The sequence below is a fragment of the Rhipicephalus sanguineus genome, chromosome 1, assembly GCF_013339695.2.
Source record: "Rhipicephalus sanguineus isolate Rsan-2018 chromosome 1, BIME_Rsan_1.4, whole genome shotgun sequence".
In the NCBI taxonomy this organism is placed as follows: Eukaryota; Metazoa; Arthropoda; class Arachnida; order Ixodida; family Ixodidae; genus Rhipicephalus; species Rhipicephalus sanguineus.
The window spans coordinates 117146448-117169120 of NC_051176.1; the positions used below are offsets into that span (position 1 = coordinate 117146448).

Here is a 22673-nt window from a genome sequence, read left to right on the forward strand (position 1 = left end):
AGTCATTAAGACCCTTGATTATTTATTTACTTAGCTATTACCCGCTGTGCGTGGTAGCTTAGCGCATAGGGTGTCGCGTTGCTAAGCTCGAGGGCGCGGGTTCGATTCCCGGCCTCGGCGGCCGCAATTTGATGGTGGCGAAATGCAAAGAATACCCGCGTATTTAGGTGCGCGTTAAAGAACCCCAAGTGGTCAAAATTAATCCGGAGTCACGGCGTGCTTCATAATCATGTCGTGGTTTTGGCACGTAAAGCGACAACAATTTATTTATTTATTTGCCCACACGTCCGAAGCTATTCCAACCGTTTACAGCGAACACGAATCTGGTCGAGGTCGTCATTCGTGCTCACAGACAGCACGCGCGTGCGCGCGCGCGATGTTGAATAGAACCAAAACACGGAGCGAGAAGACAAGAGCGCGCTAGCCTCTAGGTGCGCTTAGTACACGCAATCGCCCGTGTGGTATTGTGCGCGCGTGTGCGCGGCGCCTACCTGATCGCTTGTTAGCGATAACAGGCACGGCCGACGTCCGAATCGATGGAGCCGGCGCGCACCACTTCAGAGCCCTCTGGCACAGAGTCCGATAACTACGACCGAGCCAGCGGAGCCGACGACGCAGCGGCCAGCAGGAGTTTTAGGAGAGTCGCCGTGGTGTGCAGAGAGAAAAGGGGTCCGTAATATCAAAGCCCATTTTACTTTTCTTTCGCAGCCTTATTTTCTCGGTAAAGCCAGTGGGTGCCGCCATCCAGTCCGAACCGATTGCAAAAAACTTTGAGGGGATCGAGAAACGCGCTGACGGACTTAATGTGAAGGGTCGAGAGCTCTTCGCATCCGCCGCTTTGATCCAGTGTTGGTGAGGTTGCGAAAGGTCTAGGCCTAAACTTGCAGCCGATCGGCGCTGAGAAGGAGCGATGCATCCCGACAAGAAGGCGTGGCTCTGGGTAGTTGTATTGGCGTCTCTACTTTGCACGGTGTACTCGTCTACCATCAAGGACAAATCTAAAGACTCCGAGGAATGGGACTTCGAGTTCGAGGAGCACTCGCGGGATGAGGTGAGTCGTGCGGAGGAAGCAGTTGCTGGCCTGCTCCCGCGCTTCATTTTTTTGCGACTGACGGTATTTCGGGGGAAAAAAAACAACTTTATCGCGCCCACTGCTTTTCACAATTCGCTGGCGTTTGTGCGCAGGCAAAACTGCGCGTGTTAGTTTCGTTAGTTGTGGTGACTGCGGCAACAAGAGCAAATTATTCCACTTGTCACCCTCCTCTAGCGCGATGGGAAAGGAATGTGTATCGAACGCGACCAATAATAAACGCCTGTTTATTATCGGTTGCGTTTTTATCTTGGGCACGGCTTATTCACGAGATGTAAGGAACCTTGCGTGGTAATCTTAGAAGTGTTTAGTTTTTGATTGCCTGTGAACAACATGAACAACCTGCGTTTATATGCGTCCCTACAGTTATGTTTTTGATCTTGCTGGAGCGTACGCCTTTACGATGCGTTAACTGGTTTCCATTGTTCATATGTCCTGTGGTGCATCCGCAGTTGCTGTGAGGGATTGGAAAAGATGCGCGTCGGTTTGTTTTTTTTTTTCCTCTTACTATTATTTTGCTTCAGCGGGTCGTTGAAGGCGCGCTCAGATACAGCGCGTCAGACGCGTTTATGAGGGGTATGTCAGGTACGGACGAGGTCACGATCGGACGTAATGCTCTCGGAATTTCGTGCTAGAGGGAAGAGCTGCTAGCACCAGCATATTTGCTACATTGTGTGTCTTTATTTTATTTTTTAGACTTCGACGCAGAAGGATTCCATGAAAGATCTGAAAGCGACATATAACGCTTGGTCTTTCGCCGATGGTGAGTTGCATAATCCGTCGATCTAGTGCCAGAGGAAAAATAAATGGTTTCGATTTGTTAGCGAAACCTTGATATATATTGAGATTGATGCCAGTTGTTCTTGCGTTTGCGTTTCGGTGTGACACTAATATTTTATTCCCTAATGTTGCAGCCGACCTCTGTCGCACCGTTCAATGCAAGCCGACGCAGGAGTGCTTGATTCAAGATGAAAACACTGCGATCTGTGTCAGTGCAAAGAAAGTCAAGAAAATGAAGTAAGATATTTGTGAAACCCTCATACGCTCACCTAGACAGACGTGTATGCTTGCTGGATATATAATATCGTGTATATTTCTGGCTGGTCATTGGAAACTCGGACCTATCAAACTGTATGGTAGAAACAGTGACTCCTTAGGCAGCAAGTTGTGTTGCTTTTATGCTCATCTGAAAAAGCTGTTTACTCTGTTTGAAACAAATGACTATTTGTTAGCCTCATAAACCAGTGCATAATCTATTTCCATTTATACAGTTAATCATTTCTTTTTTTCCTTTTTCACATTTTTATGAAGGTGTTGTTATGCATCGCTCAAGATATATATGCCTCACAAATTATATTGTTCATATGCTGCGCTTCTGGAAACGAAATCAAGCGAAGATTATATTTTTTTCTACCTGAAATATCGAATTTAGTGCTGCAAGGGTGTTACAGGAAGGTGAGCCTAATACGTTCTTGCATTCGTGGTGATGGCAATCTTTTTTTTTTTTTTTCTTGTGTGACACTTATGCCATGCTTCAATCACTTTTACCTGAATGTCACCTCTTTATTAAAAATTGGTTTGGTAACTGAAGAATTGCTTAATCAGAAACATGATGAGCTAAGATAGAAGTTGCTACTGAAAGATGAGCATTAGTATTTCACTTAAACGTTCCCAAATGGAAGTACAAAAACATCACATGCTAATTACAAAAAAAAAATGTGTGCTATACTTTTTATTTGTGGCTCTTTTGGCTTAGAGGTAGGGTTAATTATGTTCGACAGCGACAGGCCTATAGCTGAAATGAATTATAAATAGGAGAGTAACATCTGTATACTTATTTTAATGACATCACTTACTTGAGGGCATCCTTCATACAGCATTGAATGAGGCTTTTATATAGAAGCTGCTAGAAGAGTCAGTGGTCAGTGAAAGGGTCGGTGGAAATAATGGGAAATATTGTGTTATAAAGCAGAATAATTTTGTAATTTACTGCTGCCATATGGATATCTTCTTTGAAATGCAGGAATGGAAGGCATTAAGTAGTTGGTAAATATAAATATGCTATGCTCTAATTTTATCAATGCACTATAGCAAGATGTGTTATTGGAATGTTCACTTTTCACAGTGCGGAGTCTTAAAGCATTTGAGGGTAAAATTTTAAAGCTGACTGACATCCTTCGAAAGCTTGCATGCACCTCACAACTAGACAGCAGTAACATAGTTGGTGTTTTGCATTGTGCTGCAACAGTGCTCTCATAGAGCAGTATGAAGCACCATGAACAAGAAAATGTTGCTGTTAAAGGGCATGGATTTGTGTGCACCACTGCGATAGTTTTTGAAGCCATGCTAAAGAATATTCACCCATTGCTGACAATGTTCATGCCATCTCATCATTTTGGGCGACTGAACTTACCGGTGCTGCCACCTTGCTTAGATTGGAATATCATCATAAGAGCATTAAGCATTATGAGTACAGTACAATACCTCTAATACGTTTTTCACAGGACCACGGAAGAAAAAAAATGCAGTAGCTGAAAAACGTATAGCACGAACATGCAGTGAAAATCGAGAAGTGCAGCTAGATAAAAACAGACTTATTGTACACAGCTCTACCTCAGAAGATTAGTTTTTAAGGCTTAAAGAATCCGCCTCTCATTTTCCTGTGCTGCCCTCTGCCATTTTGGTAGGGGTTCGGTAGGGGCCAGGACAATCGATATTGCCAGAAGCAAAGCCTCCGAGATGATGAGATGTTTCGCGACTTTTCCGCTAGGGAACAGCGCATGCGCAGGGACGTCAGTGAAAAGGCGGATTCCTTGATGGAAGTCTGGCATTTCTTTCATGCCTTTTCCAAAACCAGGCCCCTTTCGAGCACTTCCGTGGTCTTGTGGCAGTCCACATCACCAAATTCATTGAGAAACATTGCAGGAATGGCATGTGAAAAGGGGATTCTAATACATATATATGTGTCTGTCGATTCTTTGCTGCGACTGGACACCAGAAACATGTAAGCGAGGAATGTACAAGTGGGGTTCGACTGTGCATTGGCTTGCACGACACTAGAACCAACAGTTATTGAGGACCATTTTATTTCTTTTTAGATAGACCAAATCACAATAAATTGTCAAGCCATGCGTAACATTCTCCTCCTTTGCACACATACAGACGTTTCTTTAGAAGAAGGAAGTGTATGCTTTCCAAATCAAATATTTAATGACCTTTCAACACCCGTAGGTTACCTTGATCGCAGTACTAACACGCAGCAGCAGCAACAGTTACTGTATTTTCTCATGTATAATCCGCACCAAAAAAACAAAAATGTGCCTAAAAAGTGGGAGTGCAGGTTATATGCAGGGGTTATATGCATAGCTCTTTTTTTCTTTTTGTAGAGTTAAAGTTAGAGGTGTGCTTTAATGCGAGAAATTACGGTATTTAAGTACTTGACGCAATGTTCTTCAATAAGGTTTCGGGGAGAAGACCCTTTGTTTGAACAAAGGGCCCTCTCCCCATTATCTATTCATCGACGTTGGATCAAGTGCCTATATTGTTGCTGTTGCTGTGCATTTGTTTTGTGATCAATATGCTAGTATGGGTGATAGAGCAACAGTAAACATTTTATATTATTTTGCAAGTGTACAGTTCCTTCTTGTACTACGACCTTACCACGCCAGACAATTTTTTGTGAAACTCTTGACTGTTTCAGTTGTCTTTATGCTCATGATTGCCATGTTAGTAGCGGTGGGCAGTATTTTGAAGTTAAAGAAAATGCAGCTTATGTAGTTCATGCAGAAACCATCATATATTTTATTATCCTCACCTGAAAGCTATTATTTCACCTTGACCCTAAGAAAAATTGCTGCTCAAGTGGTTAAACTACTGCTCACCGTTATTGTGATCCTTTATAGTCATTCATTGTGCCTATAACTTGACAGGGAGTCTTGTGGTATAGTTGCCGTCCGTAAACCCTGAGGAAGTTATCAAGGCTGTTTTCAATGTTGCACTTGACTACTCAGTTGCATCAGCTTGATTGTGTGTTGATTAGTGTTGAAATTCATTGAGCATTTGTGTATACATATTTTCTAACAGGAATTCAAGTTAAAGTGGATGTTTTCTCTTTTTTTCACTCTACTAGAAGGCTAGCATATCGCAAAGTGAGGGCAAATTAATCGACAGTTCAAAACACACGGATGCGGATTATCGCCAATGAATCCTGAATGCAAGGTGGAGAAAAGGCTTTGCAATACAAACTGGTGGATGACAAGTTCTTTCTTTCGGATGAATTTCTCGCCACCTTGCAGAATTCCGCAGAACTAGTTTGCCTTAACATTAGTTTGTATTTTAACCTTTGGAATTTAGTGTGCAGTGAGTGAGGGGCATCAAACCAAGTGCATTTTTTGAAAATTCTGAACTTTTAAATAGGGGTGTGCGAATACTCGAATACGAATCAAATAGGAGCCCTGCAAATATCTCTACTATTCGATTTTTCGAATACCGAAACTTGGTAAAACAGTGGGACGACCCGCATTTTACGACAAATTGGCTTGGTCCCGGTGAAACCCCATAAAAATAACGTATTAAAAGCCTCGGTTATACGACGAAATTTTATGCCGACCCCGCATCATACGACAACTCTTCGACACCGCCTGAGAAAAAAAAATAATCTTTTGCACCGACGCCCCTAGCTTGAAAGAGAGAGGGAGACAGGTAGAGAACGCCTTCGTAGAATGGAGAATTTATTCTCCTAGCAGTTTATGTTCGTCTGTGATCCAGTTTGCCTGGAACACAGACAAACATAGTTCCAAGATCACTTCTAGATATGCCTTGATCGCGGGAGTATCCCATCGCCGTTACCTAGGAGGCAAGCTCGATCTATATAGAGAAGTTTCAGATAGTCGACAAGCTCATATTCAAGATCCAGATATTTTTACGCTTTCAGCCTGTAGAAACTTCTCCTGGTCGACATGCAACTGAAGGTCTCCTCCCTTTGTTTGCGGCACTCGCAGTCACAGGCCTCGAGCACGCAAAAATGGTGCGACGCAACTATCGTCAGTGTGCAAAAAATTTTCCCTTGGACGTGAGTGTTTATCGTCACCAATTGCACTTCACAAGGGAACACAAGGGAACAAATACGATGCGCACAGCTCAGTCGCGCACGGAATCATCCAACGCAAACTTGCAACAAAACGTGCTCCGTCGCCATTATATATGATGGTGATGACACTGTATCTGACTCTTCTGATGGGAGACTGCTGCCAACGCGGTTTCGGTTTCATTTTTAAGCACAGGCAATTATTGGACTCGTTTTGTAAAGATGTGCATTAGATTCAATTTTTTTAAAGTTGAGGATAACGATTCACTTACACCTCCTACAATTAAACGGTTAGGTGTCATTTTCAAAAATAATGTAATCTACCTTTCCTGGTGAAGTGCAGGGTCGTTTCGCGAGCTTATTCAGTCAGTCTGTACCAGTTTTCTGGGGAGCAAGACTTAGCATCACTGCCCATATTCTTAGCTTTTCGATTATACGACGGTTTCGCGTGGTCCCCTCCAAGTCGTATAATCGGGATTCCACTTACCTACCTGACGGGAACGTCTCATAACTACGCGCTAAACTGTAGCACGCATTAACCATCCAGTATAGATTTGCATCAGACGAGCGCCACTGATACCAACAAAGAAACAAATGCAGTGCCCCCGAAAATTTCGCGTGAAATAAGTCCTCTCTCACACGAACATCAGATAGCATGCAGTTGCGATGCCAAGGAGCATTTCTAAACTATTACTGGTTCCAGTACCCACAACTTCTCACTAGCCGGTAGGTATAGGATGAACCGGTCAGCGAATACATTAGGCTCGATGAGACTCGATCGGGCATTTGTCGCAGCTACGTTTTAACCACTAGTAGTACGTTTAAAGCGGGTGGGTGTTACGTGGTGCTATACAGCCGCCGCTCGGTAATTCGATCCCTCCAACAGCTTCTTGGCACCGCGGCTCGAGGATATTCAAGGAAAGCTGATATTTCTATTCTATTTTAACAATCACGTGCTAGTTCGGCAACATAAAATAGAACATATGTAATAGTACAGAAATTTGCACAACTGTGCCTCTCCCCTCCCCCATTTTGCAAGTAAAACAAGTAAGTCAAAACCACTGCTCACCACCGTATCCCACAAATAAAATTATAGTGTATGAGAACTCAAAAAGTCAAGGCCTGTGAAAATAAAATTTTTTATATTCGGCATTCAATTCGATATTTGGCATTTTTTCTTGATTTGATTCGGTATTTGATTCGAAAGCTACTATTCGGTATTCGCACACCCCTACTTTTAAACATCATTCTTTGTTTCACTGCTTGTGGCTCTTCCTGAGCTTGTGCTCATGCTACATATTCAGAGGCATACTGTCGTTACAGCTATCTCATTATAATAATGTTTGTAGGTGTGCAAGTGTTAGCTGCACATTCTGTTGCAACTATCAGGTTGAAGGTATCTCGCATGGAATTTCAATAGTGCCTCAATGTTTCATAATGTGCAGACCTACCTAATTGCTAGTGGAAGAAATGATAAGCAAGAGGAGTTTTTACATACTCCAGGACAAACTGTTTCTTTCAAAGTGTCTTTTCATATTGCTGATTCCTCTAGCTTTAATTGCTTTGTTCATGTACTGAAAGTATAGCTGTTTTTGTCATTTGCAGTTTCACAATCTAGTATTTTCACTTGTTACCAACGGGGGACGTAGTATTGCAGCCTGAAAGAAAGAGAAAATAGAAAACAAATTATGCATGCAGGTGTACAAGGCATACTGTTCCTTTTGTTGTTGTTGTTGTTTTTATTAATAATACAGTGGTTACTCTTACGTGGGAAATAGGGAAAACAATTTAAATATTCACTTAGAGGTACAGGAGGCAGCTTGTGTATTTTATTTATTTTGAAGCACTCTAATTCATGATCTGGCAGGTGTGTCACTGTCGTCAGGCTTTGCACTGTACATGATCCATAGACCATCTTTATTTATGGCCTGTACGAGGTATCCCAGATAGCATTAGCTAAAAACAACAGCAAATAAACTGGCACAGTAGACAGTTATGAGGTATACACAGTGTTGAGTCATCTATTCTCTTCCGCCATCACAATTTTTGAGCGCTAGATACTTGCTAATCTAATTAAAAATAAACTCATTTAAAACTTAAACAGCTTGGCTAATGTTGGCCGAGACACCCTATGTCGTTAGGTTTGCATGCCCATCACCACTAAAATACATTGGTGAATGGTAGGCTTGGGTATAGTACATTATGTGTACTCTAATTGCTTTCAATAATTAAATAATTAATAATTTAATTTAAACAGTTGATGCTTTCTAGCCACAGTTAAAAATGCCTGCTTCATAATTGTATGCCTGCTACATATGCAGTCTCCTCCATGGAAATTATTTCTGCATCCTCTGTACCTGTCCTTTGTAGTTTCACTGTAAACTGGCTGCTGTAGCATGATCCAGATACTTCCTCTGCAACAGTATGTGCATTTGTGGTATTCCATTGCAGTGCACTTCTGCAGTAGAGTACTGCAAGGACTGGGTTTCACGGAATCTTTGAGTATGCTCACATTTCCTATGTGATTCTTTAATTTCACATGATTGCGTTTACCTGTGCCTATGCCAGCTTTCTTAGTCACCATATATGTTAAAATGTGCTGAAACTGTCCATAAGCTGCATTATGCCATCACTCTTGGCACAGCAGCATCTGCTGTTGTCTTTGTTTCTGAACATCATACGTGTGACTCGATGAGTATTTAGGGCTCATGCATATGCACTATCTCATATTTTGAGGCTACTTCTTTGAAGGGGTACTTTTTTTTTCTTTTTTCTTTTGCGATACCATTAATTTTTCAATGACCTCAAGGGACCTCAAAGCCACGGGGACCTAGGTCAAAGGCATAGAAAAAATGCTGCCAAGCTTTAGAGTGTCTTAAATAATTTAATTTAGTAATAGCTTTTCTATAGGCAATATCCATTTCATTTCTGTAGGTTACACTGTACCATGACATCGTGATAAAGAAGGTGGCCACATGGGAGGAACACAATGCAATATTACATTCAGTATACTTTGATGCTTGGAAGTATCTTCTTTTACTGTTTTAAGACGTCCCAGACCTTTGTTTAACTAAAAATAATAAAAAATATTGCGTTAGTACTCACCATCATCAGTTGCCGCAGCAGCCTATTCATGTCTACTGCAAGAGCATGTCTTTCCTAACAGTCTCCAACTACCCCCGTTCTCTCCAGGCTGATTCCATATTGTGCCTGCAAACTTCCTAATCTCATCAAATTACATTACTTTTGGCCTTCCTTGACTGCACTTCCCCTTGGCATCCATTTTGCAACTCTAATAAACCGCCGGTAACCTGGCCTGTACATTACATGGTCCACACAGCTTCATTTTTACCTCTTAGTGTCAACCAGGATATTGACTGCCCTTATTGCATCTCTGGTCCACATTATTGTCTTCCTGTCTCTTCGTCTTGTGCCTGATATATTTTGCTCCATCACTCGCCCCACAATCCCTCACTTCTCAAGTATCTTTGTTAAAGGGACACTAAAGGCAAATGACAATTTATGTCAGAGTGAAAGCTCAATGTATGACCACATCTAAAATGGCAATATTATCAACAGCAGTGCCCTACTTACCAAGAAATTAAGCTAAATGTATCACACGACGTGCGCCACGAGTGGGACATTTTGGAAATGATCCCGATGATGTGAGAGCGTCTGACTACAATAATCACTAGTAATCAAACCAGCTGCAATAAAAAAGGAACCTTCCATGCACCAAGAGACATAATAAGATGCTGCTTGTTCGTTTCTGTTTGATTTATGGAAAAAAGAACCTCTTTAGCGTTGCCATGAAGAACGGCGCGCGTGGTTCAAAGGTTCCGTTTTCGCCGAACTGCACTTCGCCCGGCACCCGGCTTCACTCACGCAGTCACATCTCGGTGGTAGTTTCGGTAATGCGTACTGCCGCGTGTGTTTTGCACGCTCGTGAAAGCCGCTCTGACAGAAAGTTTGACAAAATGCCACATGCATGTGATCTAGCTGGATGCCCGAATGGTGCACGCCGCCAGTGCACGCCGCCGCACAGTAAAGGCAGGCAATGTTGGACACGGCAACAGTGACGTCAGAAAGACTGCTTTCAGGCGGGTGATTTGAAGTGCGCTAACGCAATGCGGACCACTAAAACGTGATTTGATTTCAAAGTAAGCACTTCCTTGGCACAAAAGCAGCACTACGAGGTTTCTGGACCGCTATTTCAACAACCAACATCGACTTAATATTTGCCTTTAGTGTCCCTTTAACCTGCAAGTTTCTGCCTCATATGCTAGAACTATTAGAATGTAATGATCGTACACTTGTCAAGAATGGCAGTGGCTTATCTTTGTTCTTTCCTAAAATTTCCTGCTCGCGATTGGGATCCCCTGTCAGTTTTTGTACAAATACTCTTGAACAGATTCTAGAAACTGACTGCCTGTCATAAATTTTTGTTCTGTTGCCAGGCTACTGAAAAGTACCTTCATCATCTGCATGTTAATCTTCAACCTCCCTCTGGTGCCTTTTAAGCTAAAGTCTTGAATCATTTGTCCCAAACTATTCCGACCATTACTGAACAGGACTGTGTTGTATGGAGACAGCAGGTTGCCAAGATATTTGCACTGACCCTCGCTCCTAGTCCTTCCTAGCTTGACTACATCTAAGCATGCAGCGAATAGCATTGTTGAGATTGTGTCTGACCTTTTCTTGCTTGTTATTTTTCCATATTTCTGGTTGAGAGCGTGCCTCATAATAATATCGTGGTTTGGGCACGTTAAACCCTAGATATTATTTTCGTTACCTTTTTCTGGTTGAGAATCAAAGTAGCTGTTGAATCTACAAATATTTGCTAAGGTATTCGCATATGCTTGCTGTACTCTTTGACAGTGCAGTGACTTCAAGACTGCTGGCTTTTCTGCCGAATCAGATGACTTTTCGTAATCAAAGTCATAAGCGTACATAGGCTGGATAAATGTCATGTTTACTTATTGCACATTCTGATCATTTTCATTGGATGCATGCTTATTGGAAGGGAAAAGTCTATGTGATACCACACCTCTTCCATTTTAGGGAACACAGGAAATTGGGAAAGCAGTAAAGATGCATTACTTAAAGGTGCCCTGCAACACTTTTTCACCATGGTCAGAAAACGCTGACGATCGGTAGCCGAGGCTCCTGAGAACACGTGAGCCAAACATTATTGTGCAGCCTGGAATTTACAAATAATTCTCACAGTCAGCGGAAATCGCTGGCTCTTCTCTTAACAAATGATGCCATAAACCCAAAGTCCACGGCCATTGGCTGATTTGAGTATCGTGAGCTATATGTTTGCAGTGGCCGCTGCGAGATGAAGCCACATGCCTGTGCGCGCACTTTTGATCACACTGAAAGTAAGCAGCGTGTTGGAAGGGAAAAAAAAAGAAAGTTCTCAAGGTCATGACATGCGCTGATAAAAGGACGCACCTTCTTGCCCCCTTATCATACCCCCCCCCCCTCCCTCCTTCCCTGCGTAGCATCCATCGTGCTCACTGGTACGAATGGAAAGAGAATGCGACAAATCCCTGTAACACCACTCGTACTTGACGGATTCTAAAAACTTGTGCGGCATTCTAGGCCTAGGCCAAGCCATTCAAGTTGCTGGTTTTCAATAAAGTTTATTCCTCCTCCTCCTCTATTCGCAAAGCAGTAAACTCCTTTAATGAAGCCATTCAATGATTACTTGGAAAAGTGTTGCAGGGCCACTCCTTTAAAGCGGTACTGGCAAGCAGGGACAGCGAAAGAATGACAGTGGAGATGATGCACTTGTTGCCAACGATGTAATAAGAAAGAGGCAAGACTAGCAAGAGTGGAAAGTCCACCACACCACTGCAGTGCTAGTGTGATCTATGGCCAATAGACGAATTAATATAAATCATACTTGCACAGCTTGTGACAAAAAAATATCAAGTTGTGTGTGGAGCAGTTGTGTCCCAAGCTTTTTGCAACGTAAGAGGACTCTACTATCGCGCACCATCTGTACTGATCCTTATGACCTTTATGCAGCGCAGTCTCATAGTGAAAAAAGTTACACTGCATGGTAAGGTAATATTTTCAGTGTAAGACAATTTTTTTTACTCCCCATGCTAACATTTATGCAGAAGAACACTGCCTGGTGTGATCGGGTAATCATGTGCTATTTTGCAAACCTTTTTTAGTGAGCCTGACAAAGTTTCCAGGCCTTGAAACAGGGAAGGCACCTAATATAGGCGTGAGTTTGAAGCAGTGCGTACTTCCCAGACATTTTAAAAACAAAGCAATGTAAGAAAAATTGCTGTAGTATGAAGCTAGGTTAGAAAGCAGGTCTTTCAGAAGTCTTATTTATTTGTTCAGACGGATGAGATGTCTTTTTAGGAGATGAATTCAAGACTAAGCTTCCCCCCCCTTTTTTTTTCTTGTGAGAGAGGCAGGAGGAATATGAAGCATTAAGCAAGTGGTGATTATGCCATTGTGGTTGGTGTCATTCTTGCAATGGCTTGATAATGTGCTTGTTGGTCTGCAATACTTTGACAGCTTGTACATGCAGCACGTTGTATTTTTAGTGTTATCTTAAGCATAAGTTGAACCTTAAACGGGAAAAAGAAAACACTTTTTATGAATGTAGCATGAGGGCATGATGTGCAAATGCTGTTCAGCTGGTCTTAAAACACACTGTAATCCCAAAAATTGTCAGCACCAAAGGAAAAGACATTTCACCCATTGTTTTGCACTGTCGTCAGCAGACAGCAATACATCAACCGAGGGATTAGCTTCATAGTTTAAGACTTTGTAAAGTCGCCTGTACTTATCACACACTCATTATCTGACTGAAAGGCTGTATGTGGAACCAGAAATGGGCGAGATGGTACAACTGTTCATAATCTTCTATTCAGATTCAATTTCACCTACATGGTACAGAAACAGATGGCTGTCTAAACAGAAAAAGGCTTGAATCCCTACTGGCTTGCTAGCTTTCTGTCGTACTAAGTTCCACCCACAATGTCTTACCAATGTGGCATAGAGGTATATTGTTAAGCGTCCAGAGAAAATTATATTGAAAAAGCAAAAGCAGCAACAGGAAAATACCAGATGTGTCTCTGAAGACTGCTAAAAATTCCCAAATCCATAGAACTAAAGGTAAAAATGCAGTTTCCAAAATACCAGAATATTGGCAATGAAAGAGGTCAGAGAACAAATTATGCATTTTAAGTTTCTTATTAATTATAACACTAATTAAGGTATTTAATTAACATAGTTGCATGGCAATTGATAGTTAAAACTTTGTAGCTGCTGCCATGGTTATCCTGTATCAGCTTTCAAATAATGCAAAAAGTCCTTGTCCTGGGCCCTGCAACACGAAAAAGTTTCTCACTTTTTCATCGGGAAACTAAAACTGAAATCCCGGCCGCCGCCGCCGCATTTTCAATGGAGGCGGAAATACTTGAGGCCCTTGTACTTAGATTTAGGTGCGCCTTAAAGAACACCGGGTGGTCGAAATTTCCGGAGCCCTCCACTACAGCATCCCTCATAATCATATCATGGTTTTGGGACATAAAACCCCCACAATTGTTAAACTAAAACTGAGCTCTTGAGAAGCACGTGAGGACCACATGTGCAAGAAATGTAAGCATCTGGGGTCTCTTGGTCTGCTAACAAAGCTGAACCCTCTTCTTTATTTTCTCATGCAATTTACAGCCATACTTTTTCTTGTCCTCTCTCTAACGTCAATGCTTCAGAACTAAGCTCAGCAGTAGCTTGGCCATGCTCAAGTAAAGAGATGTACTTAGTGGCACGCAGTCTCGGGATGTCTGAGCCATGCTTTTTCACGTGCGCTGGCCAGTTTTGGGTATATATGACAATTATGCCATTTATGATCATTTGTGTTAATATCTAGCATGCATTGCAAATGGAGTATGTTTGTTAGTATGTGGAGCCAATTTTGGCTTTTGGTGATTTGACATGTGTAACAGTGGGCTTTCAAACCACAAAATTGACCACATATAACTGTCACATAAAAGATGTAGGACGTTCCTGATATTTTGCTGAGCATAGCTTGCCTTGAGCAAAGTAACAAAGTTACCAAGAAAGGTTACTTTCAGGTTAACTCTGAGCTGCAAGGTGCCCCACAATCATTCTGTCAAAAAGATTTATCACACTAGGCTATGCCAACTGACACTCGCGAAGCTGATGATGGCCAATGTTCAGGTGTGCTGACGGTGGAGTGAAGCGAAGAGTATGGCCATGAACAATGCATCAAAATAAGAAAGACAGGTCTGCTTGCAGGAGCAGAAACGTGATAAGAAACGTGATAAGGTGTCAACAAATGACACTTCTTGTACACATGGTTTGCTGCACTCCTAAGCATTCTGTTTCTGAGTGAGAGTTAGAAACTCTCTCGTGCTGCAGGACTTAGAGAAGCAATTTCTGCATTATTTGAAAAGGGACATAGGATCACCTTGTCAGTACCTACAAACTCTTTATTGCCAGTAGCCTCGTAACTGCTCTAGTAAATAGCTAATTAGCATATTTAGCTAATTTGCCACAAAACTTAAACACATAGCTTGTTTTTCAACTTCCATTTTCAGTGACTCGTCTTTTTTCTTAAATAATTTTATCTGTAGTGCTCTTTCTTCTTTTTTTTTTTTGGCAGCCTTCAGAGAAACATTACGGGTATGAATGTATGCCTCAAATGGCCCACCCATCACTAATACTTTCTCTTTATAATTTTTTTTAGCAGTGGAGCTGTTTAGGCCGGCTGTAATTTGTCCAACGCAAACAAACAAAAAAAAACTCCACGTCACGATGATGTCATCGTGCATTGCCTAGCAATCAATTGCACAGCTGTGCGCCTGCTATGCTAACTCATACACTGCTCCACCACCAGCCTGCCTGCCTGGACACTGTGCGCAACCACTCGATCACGCCAGACGTGACGTCACAGGCGACTGCGCATGTGCTCGTTTGTTCTGTATAAAGCCAGCGTGCGGTGCCAGACGCGGACATTGAGACCAAAGAAGGTTCGCACAGCCGATGAGGAAGTCGCTTACCAGGAACCACGGCACACTGCCAAGCGTGACTGCTGGACTCGACTCGTTTAAAGTAGTCCACGACATAGTACGGCCAAAACGACGAGAGACGACCGTGCTAGCCTCAACTGGAACTTGGAATCACTTGGCATTATTTCATATAACTTAGCATCACTTGACATCACTGTATAACTTGGCACCACTTCATGTGGTCAGGAGCAGCTAGGAATCGATCAGCTCCGCTGTGCCTTTGGCCTTGCACCACTAGTGCAAGCTAGGCCCAGCGCTCTTTTTTCTCATCTTTTTTTTTTATCAAAAGAAAAAGTTAATTATATCTCAGTAAGAAGGAGCAACAACAGAATGTCATCACAGCATTGTGGCTAGTACCATTTTTATCTAGTTGGGGAGGGATGTTAGATGTAAGGAATGTTAACTGCATGCATGCCGTCACCGCATGCAGTGATAGTGTCGGGGCAAGTGTGACCGCCTTTTTTGTCGTCTGTATGGTGTGTCTTCCAGAGTACATCAGGTGCTGCAGCTACATCTGAATGTTCTCCAGGGTCACATGAGGGGCGGCTTTTCTTCACCTCTAAATGTTGCTGTTGCCACATGTGCTCAACAGATGCTTTGCTTGTGGTATCATAATCAGTCACAATAAATGGCTGCCTCACATTTCTGTAAGATCCAGCACCGTGTGAGTACTGTGATGACATGTCATTATTCTGCACCCTTACAGAACATATTACATTGAACTGCTTATTCTTTTATAGAAAGGTTTACCCTCATGTGGGTGCTTACTTTGCACTGTGCAGGAAGGCATCTCTGTCAGGCAGCTGGGGCAGCTATGACAGAAAGCAAAGCACGGCAGTGCCGTCCACATCAACTGCAGCCAGCGCTGGCAGCACGGCAGCGCTCAGCACCACTAGCAAGCCATGGAGCAGTGCAGAGGCGGAAGATGACGACGACGACGACGACCAGTATCTGGAAGAGGACAGCAGCCAAGAGGAAGAGCTGCGCTGCCCACCATGTCCCGTGTTCAAGGCAGACTATGTGTGTGGCACAGACAACCAAACATATTCATCTGAGTGTCGGCTCCAATACCACAACTGTCGCCAGCGCACTTCAGTGCAGGTCTCCTGCAAGGGATTCTGCCCCTGTAAAGGTGAGTGCAAAAGTGTAGATACATCAACTCATATGGCTGTAAGCAAGTTGTCAGTAAGGTAGTCTATGGCAGATGAAGTGCACATATAATAACAATAACAACAATGAGGCATGAAATATAGATTAAAGAAAAGTGCCTGAGCACACATTATTTCGACCTTTCAGTGCACATAACAAAGACATAAAGCAAAGTATGCTATGTACCAAGGTACATACCATAAGGTCTGCTGTTTTTGCACATTTCGTGAGACAAACTTTATATGTCAGATTGATTATCAATTTCACTAAGTATCTCTTGAATTCATGTTCAATACATGTTTTCTTTTGCTGAACATGCTTATCAGTCAGTCCTGATCCATTGCAAGCAGAGCAATGTACAAGTGCTACAATGGAGCGTCCTGTGTAGTGGGAAATTTTGGAGCTTACATGCACTTTGTTATAAAAGTGTCTAACTATAACGAAATGAAAAATGTAAAGTAATCTGCATTGGCAGCTCGTTTTGCAGTCTCCAAATGAAAGTAGCATAGCAGCCGACTTCCATATGACTCTATTACGTGAGAACAAACTGCAGTTTTTTGTATTGATCAAATCTTCATTGCAGCCTTTATCTCATAAATCTCTAAATTTTCTAATAGTCCACTGTATTGAGCTAGAGTACCTTTTCTTCTTATAGCTGTGAAAAGCCTGGAAGAACAACAACGGGAAAGTCGACAGAAGGCCCGGTGGGACCGTTACATGGCAAAGTTACAAAATACTATTGACAAGGAGAAGAAAGCCAACAAGGATGCAACAGGCAAGCCTGCTGCCTTCAACAACAGGTATGTCTGCTTGTCACTAAGCATGCTTAGGAGCAACAGTTTAATCCAAGTAGTGCATGCAATATGAATAAAGTAAGCAGACTTCCCAGTTTAGGCAGAGCATGTACGTCTTACATTTACCATCATTATCCCTTTGTACACAGTTTAGGTGTGGGAAAGTGTTTCGTCCCATTTTGGCCTCTTCCTAAAGACCTCGATTGGTCTTGAAATGCCTGCCCTTTAGTGCTGGATTGGCTGTTTATTTCCTCAGTGTGGTTTCACCACCTTCGTGAAGCCTCAAAAAGCTGGCGGCAAAGCAAAACACTGCCTGGAAATGAGTCAGCTGAAGCTTTAGTGCAATTTCATAATGAATCGTGAAGCAAACCATTCAACTGTCCTTGTGTGATTGGTCAGAATTGCACTTTGCTGACAAAAGAACAATTCTGGTCAATTTCGCCTCCAAAGACGTAAGCATAAATTTTACACCTTATAAAGCAGTCATACCATATGGAGGCGAATAGTAATACCACTTTACTACCACTATAGATTTCAATATAAGGCTGTTCAATTCAAAAGAAAGTGAAACGGGGAAGTTGGCAACTGCTGTCTAATGCGTAATTGCAGTTAGTGGTGACCTTCCTCGCAACCTTGCACAATCGTAAAAACTCGTTCCGTGGTTATAGTTTCAACAGCTGCCACATGAGCTAACGTATAGTTATGTCAGAGAGATCTTGCACATTAGAAACAAAGATTCTGCTGGATGTCTTCACTGCAGTGCGAGTGCAGTTGTACAGATCCTGTAGTGTACAACCTTGTGCATGCCTTGTTATGATATTATTTGTTTAGTTATTCATTCATTCATTCATTTTCTGGAAGCCATATTAACTCTGTGTGGTTCATTATGTTCAGATGTGGGACTGCCATTGATGCAGTACTTGGCAAGAAAACCAAACAGGGGCAGATAAAGTTGGCCATTTTTATACACAAAATCTCATGTAGGTTCATAAAGAAAGTATTACAACCAGGGTAACAAACACAAAGTTTATAGTTGTAAGAGACCACAGTAGGCAGGTAAAAACTTTAATTTTCCTTTTCAAAGGAAAGGAGCAAAGGGATAGAAATAGGGGAAGGTTGCTACACGCGGTAATCCTCCACAACCCTCTCTGCCTATCCCAGGACGGCCACCTGGACGTTGGGTTTGAAGCTGCGCAAGGCAGCCTCGCACTGCTCCTCATTAGTTAATACTTTTCAGAGGGACGGGGGACCCCCACATGACATGATTAAGATTTGCCTGTGTTGCGGAGCATTATTTGCAAGAAGACGACGGCTAGTGAGAGGGGTACATGAGGTGATTAAAGGGACACTAAAGGCAAATAACAATTTATGTCAGAGTGAAAGCTCAATGTATGACAACGTCTAAAACGGCAATATTATCAACAGCAGTGCCCTGCTTACCGAGAAATTGAGCTAAATGTATCACACGACGTGCACCACAAGTGGGACATTTTGGAAATGATCCCAACGACGTGATAGTGTCCGACTACAATTAATCACTATTAATCAAACTAGCTGCAATAAAAAAAGAACCTTCCGTGCATTAAGAGACGTAATAAAATGCTGCTTGTTCGTTTCTGTTTGATTCGTGGAATAAAGAACCTCTTTGGCATTGTCATGGGGAATGGCGCGCGTGGTTCAAAAGTTCCATTTTCGCCTAACTGCGCTTCGCCCGGCGCCCGGTTTCACTCACGCGGTCGCGTCTCAGTGGCATTTTCGGTAATGCGTACTGCCGTGTGTGTTTTGCACGCTCGTGAAAGTCGCTCTGACAGAAAGTTCGACAAAATGCCGCATGCATGTGATGTTGCCGGATGCCCGAATGGTGCACACCGCCAATGCACGCTGCCGCGCAGTAAAGGCGGGCAACGTTGGGCATGGCAACAGTGACGTCAGAAAGACCGCTTTCAGGCGGGTGATTTGAAGTGCGCTAACGCGATGCGGACCACTAAAACTTGATTTTATTTCAAAATAAGCACTTCCTTGGCACAAAAGTAGCACGACGAGGTTTCTGAACCGCTGTTTCAACAATCAACGTCGACTTAATATTTGCCTTTAGTGTCCCTTTAATGTGAGGAGAGGGAAAGGTGCAAGTCTGCAGCTATCGCCACAGTACTTCGGGCCTTCCCGTTGCTAGTAACGAAGACTACAGTAGGTGCTTTTCAAGCGTACTATATATTGCTTAAGTATAATGCAGCATCAATGTGATACCACATCACATTGATGCTGCTGATACTCCAAAATTCAAAATAAATTCTGGGCTGCAACCTTTGTAAAGTCTTTATAATGGTCATAGCCATATCACCTCAAGTATGTGCCAGGGCAATACTAGGTGGAACAGATTAGATGCCTTCATGGATACTTGTGTTTCATACTTAACCCTTTGCGGTCCAAAACCTTTACCCACTTTCCGGCTCTAGCGGTCCGAAACTATTTCGCCAGTTTCTGGCGCCGCGAATAAAAACACAAGCTGTGGAAGAGAAACGCACAGGATATTTATTTTTGCTCCTGCATTCTGCAGGCAACTCTTTTAGTGATATTTAGGCAACGTATGATACCGCTCAAAGCATTCCCCTGTGTGCAGGCCAGGGTTATTACTGCAGGTTTCCACCGCCGCCGTCGTCGTCTTCGTCACTCACTTCTGTCGAATCACTGTCATCACTGTCTGGTGGAGGCACGTAATTCTCTTCCTCACTAAAGTCATCCTCGCTTTCGCTAAAAGCACCGCCGTAAAACGCACGCGGTGAAAACGTGGCCATGCTTCTCAGCGAACCGCGCGCGCGAGTGGGTACGCTCTAGGCCCCGTGCTGATCATAGTGCTGCACCCTAGTGTCAAAAAAGTAAAACCTCAACAAACAAAGCTCACTTATTCCTCAAGAGATGGCCCTTCATGTATACAAAAAATGCGCGCGACTCGCGGTGAGAAAACAGCAAAATTTAAACCACGAACACCCTTGTCGGGCGGGGCCCGACAGCGGACCGCTACGATGTGAGTTTGTCATAAATATTCCCTTTCGTTGCTTGCTTTCATACAACTGTAGTATAAGTCAAGAGAAGAGGGAGGCTCCTTCCAAAAGAGTGTAGGGTATCTGGCCATTTATGCGCCTGCACTTCTAGAAATAGGCAGTTCTCTTACAAATGCCACAGCATGAACTGGAGGAGGCCTAGCTGTTCAGCAACTATGACCAGATGGTCAGTGACACCCAGCACACACTAACAGCCAACAAGGTTGGGAGTGAAGAAAGCCCTCACTAGATAAATGGATCGCACGGAAAAAGGTAATCCCCTTTTTCGTGCGATACATTGCTCACAAACACCACCGCATCTGTCATTTATGTGTGGGCATAGATGTACCGAGAAAGACTGAGTGAACATATTCACACCTAATGCATAAGAAGCTCCTCCAGCAGAACAAAGGGCTTTAGGACAAGGAAACACCAGAGGTAAGTGGTGGTGGGGACGTTGATATGAAGGATAAGGGAAGAGACGGAGGTTATAGATGAAGTGATTCACTGCTGCATGGGTACATGTTCCTTTTCTGACACACCTGCTACTCTTGACCTGCCATTGACTATTGTGTTGTGTCACACCGAATATTTTATTTTCTCCTTTTCCTTGTTAAAGGGACACTAAAGGCAAATATTAAGTCGACGTTGATTGTTGAAATAGCGGTCCAGAAACCTCGTAGCGCTGCTTTTGTGCCAAGGAAGTGCTTATTTTGAAATAAAATCACGTTTTTAGTGGTCCGCATCGCGTTAGCGCGCTTCAAGTCTCCCGCCTGAAAATACGACTCTCATACGTCACTGCTGCCATGCCCAACGTTGCCCGCTTTTACTGCGCGGCCGCCGACACTAGTAGCAGCCGAGCGGAAGTAGCGGGATCCACAGTAGCAACAACGGCGCTGCGGCAAAGACTTGCTCGGATGGGCACATTCAAAGCCGTCACCAAGTTGCGGTTGCTCTCGTAATCCTCAGTACGAAAGTGCAGCGAGCACACACGCAGAGGTTTTGACTGTTTAGCACAGTGGCGCAATGGCATGACACTAAGCCACTTCGATCGTAAGGGTTCATTCCGCGGCACCCTGTGAAAAGACACACCGGTTTCCTTGCTGCAGCACTGGCGTTGTGCACCATTCGGGCATCCGGCAATATCACACGCATGCGGCATTTTGTCGAACTTTCTGTCAGAGCGACCTTCACGAGCGCGCAAAACACGCACGGCAGCACGCGATCCCAAAACTACCACTGAGACGGGCGAGGCACAGCTCGGCGAAAACGGAACCTTTGAACCACGCGCGCCGTTCCCCATGGCAACGCCACGAAGGTTTTGTTTTCCATGAATCAAGCGGAAACGAACAAACAGCATTTTATTACGTCTTTTGATGCTCGGAATGTTCTTTTTTTACTGCTGCTAGTTTGATTACTAGTGATTTATTGTAGGCCGACTTCCCTACGTCATCGGGATCACTTCGAAAATGTCCCACTCGTGGCGCTCGTCATGTGATACATTTAGCTTAACTTCTCGGTAAGTAGGGCACTGCTGTTGATAATATTGCCGTTTTAGAAGTTGTCATACATTGGGCTTTCACTCTAACATAAATTGTTATTTGCCTTTAGTGTCCCTTTAAACATATGATTGCGCAGCAGTATTTACACAAACTTTTGATGGCCAGAAAGGTGACCCTCTCTATTCTCTTCATTATCTGCATTGGACCTTGTTTCATTTTGTAAGCATTATTCTCCTCCCACCCAGGCTGAAGTCCAAGTACAGTTCCAAGGACTCGTGGACTAACAAAGACAGCCATAATTCCGTGTTGACAAACAAGGCGTCTTCTCCTGTCAGCAAAGACAAAGGTAGTGCATTTACCATGTTTGCCTCAGTTTGTTTCGTCACTTGCATTTTGTGGTAGGTGTCAAAAAAAAGGAAAGAAAAAAAGGCAGGGAATGGTTCAGAACCCACGTCTTTCCCATTATGCCATTGAGCTACTACAGTAAAAGCTCATTAATTCGACCACCGCTAATTCGGAAAATCGCATAATTTGGACGTGTTCTCTGGTCGCGGCAAGCATATGTATTGCTTAATGGCATAAAACTCGTTAATTTGGTCATATTGGGCCACAACCTGGTTAATTTGGACAATCCTGGGAGCGCGCCAAGTGGTGCCAATGTGCGACGAAAAAGAGCAAAAAAGACGTTCGTGGACAACTGAAATGGCCACGGGCTTTCAGATAGGCATGGTCACCGTCCATGGTTGTGCATTAGGGAGCGACATTTATTCGCAATCAGATGCAGTGCTTAGCAGTTTCGTTTCAACTCTGGGCATGGGCCGCGCGCGTGCCTTCAGAACTCCGTGGACGCTATGATCATGTTATTAGCGACCACCATTTTGTTCACAGCGGATGTGGCAATCAGTCAACTCAGTAGGTTCATTTTGACTTCGGGCAGTGCGTGCACAAT

The 22673-nt window shown here is 43.3% G+C and overlaps 1 protein-coding gene across 1 annotated transcript in view; it reads left to right on the top strand.

Annotated features, from left to right (window-relative positions):
* Positions 1–596: 596 nt before the first annotated feature.
* LOC119396509 (proteoglycan Cow) overlaps positions 597–22673 on the top strand; it is a 51935-nt gene continuing 29858 nt past the window's right edge. Inside the window, exons 1-6 of the mRNA XM_037663765.2 lie at positions 597–1051; positions 1787–1853; positions 2005–2107; positions 16021–16370; positions 17043–17187; positions 21970–22070. Of these exons, the coding sequence (XP_037519693.1) occupies positions 911–1051; positions 1787–1853; positions 2005–2107; positions 16021–16370; positions 17043–17187; positions 21970–22070 (907 nt within the window). The 5' untranslated portion in view covers positions 597–910. The remainder of the gene's footprint in view (positions 1052–1786; positions 1854–2004; positions 2108–16020; positions 16371–17042; positions 17188–21969; positions 22071–22673) is intronic.